Source organism: Aegilops tauschii, chromosome 5, assembly GCF_002575655.3.
Source record: "Aegilops tauschii subsp. strangulata cultivar AL8/78 chromosome 5, Aet v6.0, whole genome shotgun sequence".
Taxonomy (NCBI): Eukaryota; Viridiplantae; Streptophyta; class Magnoliopsida; order Poales; family Poaceae; genus Aegilops; species Aegilops tauschii.
Genome location: NC_053039.3, coordinates 286,696,758 through 286,705,324, shown reverse-complemented (window position 1 = coordinate 286,705,324; position 8,567 = coordinate 286,696,758). Strand labels below are relative to the sequence as shown.

The following is an 8,567-nucleotide window of genomic DNA, read 5'->3' as shown; positions in this document are numbered from 1 at the left end:
TGATGTGTTGCTATGCCCGATGGGTACCTGTAGGGCATGGACATGGATTTATGCTCAATGGGTAGGTATGTGTATGCTTTTTGAGTCCATGAGAAACATGGACATGAGATGGGATTATTGTACCCACACCATACCCTTCCCACTGCTATCCTTAGTAGTGCTTCAGCACGTCCGCCTTCTGCTGCAATCCTAGTTTCAATTCTGGTGAGCGTGCTACTAGATCTTGAGGTGGATGACCATGACGATGCTTGGAAGGAGGCCATCGAAGGTGGAGCCACAACTCATTGTGCCGAGGTCCGCAGAGCCCTTGTCGACAGAGACGAGTTGGAGGAGATCTCGGCAATGGGGTACACGAGGAGTGTGTGAGGGTGACTAAGGAGACCGGTGCCGCAGCAACATGCAAATAATAATTAACGAGAGCACGACATGGGCAACATTATGTATTTCACACACATGTGTTCGGCAAATTGACCGAGAAAAATGTGATCGGCGAGCGTCGTCATGATGGAATAGCACCAAAATAATTTTGAAACATACCTCGTTAACTTTTGTATGAACAACATGATAATTTCTGCACTGTAGACCTGATAACTTACGTGCAACACTGTGATAACTTTTGACCTGTGGAAAAGAAGTTGAAGAACCATACCCCCAGTAATTTATGTGTGAATATCATGATTATTTACACATCACAGACCCGATAACTTAAGTACAACATTATGGTAACTTTCATCAGGAAAAAGTTGTAGAAACATACCCCAATAAATTCTTTGTAAAAAGCGAGATAATTTACGTATTGCACAGCTGATAATTTACGTAGCCCGGACCTATTAACTTTGGAACAGAAAAATCGTCCTAATTTTGAAGGTTTCGTCGTGGTGGATTTAATGGGGAAATATTTTAAATCAGACCAATGATTCGAGCTACAACATATTCTGAATTTTCAAAATGGGAAAATCTAGCACAATATAACATTAACTTTTGTCCTCTACTCCATGCATGTGCATGTGGGAGGACTAGATGAGGTGTTTATAGTTATCCCTAAAAAGTAAAGTTCTCCCGTTAGTTTCTATTATGCTGTTGTTCACTGGCAGAGCATGGCAAATCAAGAAAAAAATCATGGGAATTTATGCTGTCACGAAGATGATGAATTTCTTCAACAAGCACGGCAAATCCTTGCAAAAAAACAGAACTAGACGGATTTGTCATCCTTGCGAAAGAAATTAGCCATCCTCCACTAACATAAATTGTCATATGAAACTTTAAATTTGCCACTCTCACCTGGCGAACGTTTGCTTGTTATCTTTAGCTGATAATTTTGGAAGAGAACACCCGGGTGACAATTTTTGTGATGAAAACATCCCGGTGCACTGTTTCTATGAATAAGACGCACCAACCAAACCAAGGTCTGGCTGCTTAGATGTAACGAGTGATGGCACATCGAAATATTTTCAGCCTTGTAGACAGCACGTCAACTTCATACAATTCCGTGTCACAGACAACATTGACAAAGTCAAACAGATATTCGGAGAGAAATGGAAGTTGAATTTGACTTTGTGATATTTGATCGAGCAATTGACGTCACCACAAAGTAAGACGAATAACTAGAAAAAAATAAAATTACTACAAACAAGCTAAAGGAAAGTCCCACCAGCTAAAACAAAGTAGCATGAAAATGAAAAAAATCCACCAAAATTCGATCAGAGAGGCAGAGAAGGGCCCAAACCAAGTGGTTAGGCGTCCCATGCTACCAAATAAACAGAGCAGTATTTCCTACCAGACATGAACAACCAGCCGGACAAAGGTGTCATGTTCAAATTTTCCCTTTTCTGTCGATGTCTCTGTATGATCATACATCATGGCAACGCAATCCAGAGACGAGCTCCATTATTGATCAGATATATAAATAGAGTTCTGGCCTGTTTCTGTTGTCCACTATCGATCAGCAAGAATGTTAGCAAGAATCCTTCCTGAAGTCTGTCACATTCTTTGTCGCCAATCAGTCTCCAGTCCCAACCAAGAGGAGTAGTTAACTTCCGCTTGTAACATCAAATTAAGCCGTGAACATTCGATTGAGAAATCAAATCGCAATGGAGGGCGATCAGCTGAGCAGCCCTCTGGCCGGTCACCACCACAGCATCGACATTGACATCGCGGCGGAGGCGAAATCAGCGGACGCCGTTGACGGCGAGGCCGGGCGGAAGTGGCTGCGCAAGCTCACGTCGGCGACGGTGAACAAGGCCGTGATGAGGGACCTCATCGCGCGGACGCCCATGCTGTGGTACCTCGCCGAGCGCTCGGGCACCATCCTCCGCCCGCGCACCCGCCGCGCCGTGGGCGCCGAGGCGCTCCACGCGGTGCGCGCCGTGGCCATCGGTCCGTTCCACCGCGGCGACCGGGGTCTCCCCTTCCCCGACGACTCCAAGCTCCCGTTCATGCGCTACCTGCAGGAACAGTGCGGGCTCAACGTCGACGCGTACGTGGCGGCGCTGTCGGCGGAGCGCGACCGCCTCCGCGACGAGTTCGCCGACGACGACGCGGACGCGGGGGCGGATGACAAGGCGCTGCTGGACGACGAGGAGAAGTTCCTGCAGATGCTGCTCCTGGACAGCTGCTTCGTCCTCGTCGTGAGCATGATGCTCAGCAAGACCGGCGTCGGTGAGGACGCCGACAGCGCGGCGCGGGCGGCGTCCATCAACAGGGAGTACTTCATACTGCACATGGCCGTGGCGCAGCACGCCGAGCAGATCAAGCTCGACATGCTGGTGCTCGAGAACCAGGTCCCCTTCGCCGCCGTCAAGCTGCTCGTCGCCGCCTGCGGCAGGCTGAAGCTCCGCCACTCCGTCGAGGAGGTGGTGCTCGGCTGCTTCGACGACGTCTGCCCAAAGCGGGCATGCCTCGCCCGCGACGCGGCGAGCGCGGAGTTCCACCACGTCCTGCACCTCTTCCACTGGTCCCGCGTGCCGGCTAACAAATACTGCATCCTCTCGACGCCACTGAAGCTCCTCAAGATCAAGAAGGAGTCGGAGCGGCTGTTCCCCTGCTCCATGGAGCTGCGGCACTCGGCGGTGTGGTTCCGGCAGGCGGCGGCGTCGACCTGCCAAGGCGACCTGGACATGTCGTTCTGGAGCCGGCCGGCGAGCCCCGTGGCGGTGATGAGCATCCCGTGCTTCCACGTCCACGAGTATAGCGCGGCGGTGCTGTACAACATGCTGGCCTTCGAGATGCGGTTCCACTGGGCGCACGGCGCATGCATGACGACGCACGTTGCCCGGATGGAGGGACTCGTGCGGTGCCCGCAGGACGCGACGTTTCTGCGCCGGCGAGGTGTCCTTTCCGCCACGCGGCTGACGGACGCGGAACTCGTCTACTTCTTCCGGGAGCTCGGGGCGCAGACAGTCGGCGCGAGGCTGCCGGATGAGTTCGGCCAGATGGTCGACGCGGTGGCGTGCCACCGGAGGCGGCGGGTGAGCTGGTGGTGCGGCGGGTTCGTGCTGCACTTCTTCCCGTCGCCGTGGGTGGCCGTCTCGCTTCTAGCGGCGGCCGCAATTTTCGTCGTGCCGTCCATGCTGCAGACGGTATATACCATGCTCGGCTATATCAAAAGTACCTAGTTCGGGTGAGCATATAGAGGCCAGACTTGCAAATCCGACACCTAAGAGCATATCTAGTAGAACCCTCAAATCCTCAACCCCTTACAGCGTGTTTGGCAGCGATGGGTAGAAGGAATAAGAATTTAGAGATGGGAGTTTGCAGAGGGATTACCATGGGAAATTGATATTAAATCTCATTCCTTTGATTGGCATGTGAAGGCAATTAGACCAAGGAATTTAAGAGAGACTTAACTGCCCTGTTTGGTTGATAGGATTAGGCTGCGGAATAGGAAACTTTGAACGGCACCCATTCGCGTGCGCACGTAACAAATAAACTGAATCGTTATTTCTTCTCTCAATTCCCAATCCTCGCATGAATTACCAGGGGTACCCCAGGGAAGAGATCTTTGGGAGTTAGGCCCCATAATTCCTCTTCCCCTTCCCCTCTTAATTCCCATGTTCTAGATCCAATCAAGGTATTTTTAGTCTCACATGCCTTAAACTCCCATTCCCAATCTTTAAATCCCCCAACCAAACACGCTTTAAATCAGTTTTAAGGGTTAAGAAGTGTCAGTTTTTGGTACTTTTAAGGGTTGAAAAACAGGGGCAAAGACTAGAACCCTCAAACCCAACCCTTAAACTACTTTAAGGGTTGGATTTGAGGGTTCTAGTCTTTGCCTCAACCCCAACCTTTAAAACTGTCATTTCACATATCACACATTTCATCACATTTTATCATATGACATATAACAAATTCCATCACATTTGACATAAAACAATAATCATTTTAGTTATTATTACACCACCGAATAAAACAATAATCATTCAAATTATTACAACAATGTTTGAGCAAATTACAATAATTGTTCGAATCAAATAGGACATAGAAAAGTAAAACAAAGATACATCATGGGCCAATGCGCCGCCCATCCAACTGCCAGTGGTGCTCTACTAGATCATCCCGGAGCCGACCATGAGTGGTTGCATCCTCAATCTCACGATGTGCTTGAAGAAAAGCGTGTATGCGAGAAGGGTTTCTTTCCAATTGCACACGGGTACCAACATTGTCATAGAAACAAGGGAGGTTTAACCCTCTCTCATCCTCTAGGATCATGTTGTGTAGAATCACACAACATTTCATGATGTTCACCAAGGTTTTTTTGTCCCAAAATCGAGCTGGACCCTGAACTATGGCAAACCTTGCTTGCAAAACACCGAAAGCTCTCTCAATATCCTTGCGGGCTGCCTCTTGTGCCTTGGTGAAATGTGTTGGGGAACGTAGTAATTTCAAAAAAATTCCTACGCACACGCAAGATCATGGTGATGCATAGCAACGAGAGGGGAGAGTGTTGTCCACGTACCCTCGTAGACCGAAAGTGGAAGCGTTAACACAACGCGGTTGATGTAGTCGTACGTCTTCACGATGCGACCGATCAAGTACCGATTGTACGGCACCTCCGAGTTCAGCACACGTTCAGCTCGATGACGTCCCTCGAACTCTGATCCAGCCGAGTGTTGAGGGAGAGTTTCGTCAGCATGACGACGTGGTGACGATGATGATGTTCTACTGACGCAGGGCTTCGCCTAAGCACCGCTACGATATTATCGAGGTGTAATATGGTGGAGGGGGGCACCGCACACGGCTAAGAGATCAATGATCAATTGTTGTGTCTATGGGGTGCCCCCCTGCCCCCGTATATAAAGGATCAAAGGGGGGAGGTGCGGCCAGCCTTGGGGCGCGCCAGGAGGAGTCCTACTCCCACCGGGAGTAGGACTCCCCCCTTTTCCTAGTTGGATTAGGACTTGGGAGGGGGGAAAGAGGAGAGGGAGAAGAAGGAAGGGGGGCGCCGCCCCCTTCTCCTTGTCCTATTCGGACTAGGGGGGAGGGGCGCGCGGCCCAGCCCTAACCGCCTCTCCTCTCTTCCACCTAGGCCCACTAAGGCCCATTATGTTGCCGGGGGGGGGTTCCGGTAACCTCCCGGTACTCCGGTAAAATCCTGATTTCACCCGGAACACTTCCGATATCCAAACATAGGCTTCCAATATATCAATCTTTATGTCTCGACCATTTCGAGACTCCTCGTCATGTCCGTGATCACATCCGGGACTCCGAACAACCATCGGTACCTCAAAACATATAAACTTGTAATATAACTGTCGTCGAAACGTTAAGCGTGCGGACCCTACGGGTTCGAGAACTATGTAGACATGACCGAGACACGTCTCTGGTCAATAACCAATAGCGGAACCTGGATGCTCATATTGGCTCCCACATATTCTACGAAGATCTTTATCGGTCAGACCGCATAACAACATACGTTATTCCCTTTGTCATCGGTATTTTACTTGCCCGAGATTCGATCGTCGGTATCTCAATACCTAGTTCAATCTCGTTACCGGCAAGTCTCTTTACTCGTTCCATAATACATCATCTCGCAACAAACTCATTAGTTGCAATGCTTGCAAGGCTTAAGTGATGTGCATTACCGAGAGGGCCCAGATATACCTCTCCGACAATCGGAGTGACAAATCCTAATCTCGAAATACGCCAACCCAACAAGTACCTTCGGAGACACCTGTAGAGCACCTTTATAATCACCCAGTTACGTTGTGACGTTTGGTAGCACACAAAGTGTTCTTCCGGTAAACGGGAGTTGCATAATCTCATAGTCATAGGAACATGTATAAGTCATGAAGAAAGCAATAGCAACATACTAAACGATCGAGTGCTAAGCTAACGGAATGGGTCAGGTCAATCACATCATTCTCCTAATGATGTGATCCCGTTAATCAAATGACAACTCATGTCAATGGCTAGGAAACATAACCATCTTTGATCAACGAGCTAGTCAAGTAGAGGCATACTAGTGACACTCTGTTTGTCTATGTATTCACACAAGTATTATGTTTCCGGTTAATACAATTCTAGCATGAATAATAAACATTTATCATGATATAAGGAAATAAATAATAACTTTATTATTGCCTCTAGGGCATATTTCCTTCAGTCTCCCACTTGCACTAGAGTCAATAATCTAGATTACACAGTAATGATTCTTACACCCATGGAGCCTTGGTGCTGATCATGTTTTGCTCGTGGAAGAGGCTTAGTCAACGGGTCTGCAACATTCAGATCCGTATGTATCTTGCAAATTTCTATGTCTCCCACCTAGACTAAATCCCGGATGGAATTGAAGCGTCTCTTGATGTGTTTGGTTCTCTTGTGAAATCTGGATTCCTTTGCTAAGGCAATTGCACCAGTATTGTCACAAAAGATTTTCATTGGACCCGATGCACTAGGTATGACACCTAGATCGGATATGAACTCCTTCATCCAAACTCCTTCATTTGCTGCTTCCGAAGCAGCTATGTACTCCGCTTCACACGTAGATCCCGCCACGACGCTTTGTTTAGAACTGCACCAACTGACAGCTCCACCGTTCAATGTAAACACGTATCCGGTTTGCGATTTAGAATCGTCTGGATCAGTTTCAAAGCTTGCATCGACGTAACAATTTATGATGAGCTCTTTGTCACCTCCATAAACGAGAAACATATCCTTAGTCCTTTTCAGGTATTTCAGGATGTTCTTGACCGCTGTCCAGTGATCCACTCCTGGATTACTTTGGTACCTTCCTGCTAGACTTATAGCAAGGCACACATCAGGTCTGGTACACAGCATTGCATACATGATAGAGCCTGTGGCTGAAGCATAGGGAACATCTTTCATCTTCTCTCTATCTTCTGCAGTGGTCAGGCATTGAGTCTTACTCAACTTCACACCTTGTAACAGAGGCAAGAACCCTTTCTTTGCTTGATCCATTTTGAACTTTTTCAAAACTTTGTCAAGGTATGTGCTTTGTGAAAGTCCAATTAAGCGTCTTGATCTATCTCTATAGATCTTGATGCCCAATATATACGCAGCTTCACTGAGGTCTTTCATTGAAAAACTCTTATTCAAGTATCCCTTTATGCTATCCAGAAATTCTATATCATTTCCAATCAGCAATATGTCATCCACATATAATATCAGAAATGCTACAGAGCTCCCACTCACTTTCTTGTAAATACAGGCTTCTCCAAAAGTCTGTACAAAACCAAATGCTTTGATCACACTATCAAAGCGTTTATTCCAACTCCGAGAGGCTTGCACCAGTCCATAAATGGATCACTGGAGCTTGCATACTTTGTTAGCTCCCTTTGGATCGACAAAACCTTCCGGTTGCATCATATACAATTCTTCTTCCAGAAATCCATTCAGGAATGCAGTTTTGACATCCATTTGACAAATTTCATAATCATAAAATTTGGCAATTGCTAACATGATTCGGACAGACTTAAGCATCGCTACGGGTGAGAAGGTCTCATCGTAGTCAATCCCTTGAACTTGTCGAAAACCTTTCGCAACAAGTCGAGCTTTATAGACAGTAACATTACCATCAGCGTCAGTCTTCTTCTTGAAGATCCATTTATTTTCAATGGCTTGCCGATCATCGGGCAAGTCAACCAAAGTCCATACTTTGTTCTCATACATGGATCCCATCTCGGATTTCATGGCCTCAAGCCATTTTGCGGAATCTGGGCTCACCATCGCTTCTTCATAGTTCGTAGGTTCGTCATGGTCTAGTAACATAACCTCCAGAACAGGATTACCGTACCACTCTGGTGCGGATCTTACTCTGGTTGACCTACGAGGTTCAGTAATAACTTGATCTGAAGTTTCATGATCATCATCATTAACTTCCTCACTAATTGGTGTAGGTGTCGCAGAAACCGGTTTCTGTGATGAACTACTTTCCAATAAGGGAGCACGTACAGTTACCTCATCAAGTTCTACTTTCCTCCCACTCACTTATTTCGAGAGAAACTCCTTCTCCAGAAAATTTCCGAATTTAGCAACAAAAGTTTTGCCTTCGGATCTGTGATAGAAAGTGTACCCAACAGTCTCCTTTGGGTATCCTATGAAGACACATT

General features: G+C 47.4%; 1 protein-coding gene across 1 annotated transcript; it reads left to right on the top strand.

Moving 5' to 3' along the window:
• The first annotated feature begins 761 nt into the window (after positions 1–761).
• On the top strand, positions 762–3,849 carry LOC109773895 (UPF0481 protein At3g47200). The gene has a single exon (XM_020332626.4). It carries the CDS (start codon positions 2,091–2,093, stop codon positions 3,612–3,614), a length of 1,524 nt encoding a protein of 507 aa, XP_020188215.1. The 5' UTR covers positions 762–2,090; the 3' UTR covers positions 3,615–3,849.
• Positions 3,850–8,567: the final 4,718 nt, after the last annotated feature.

Excerpts from the sequence above, each read along its gene's own strand:
- LOC109773895 (XM_020332626.4), top strand. The coding sequence starts at position 2,091 with ATGGAGGGCGATCAGCTGAGCAGCCCTCTGGCCGGTCACCACCACAGC.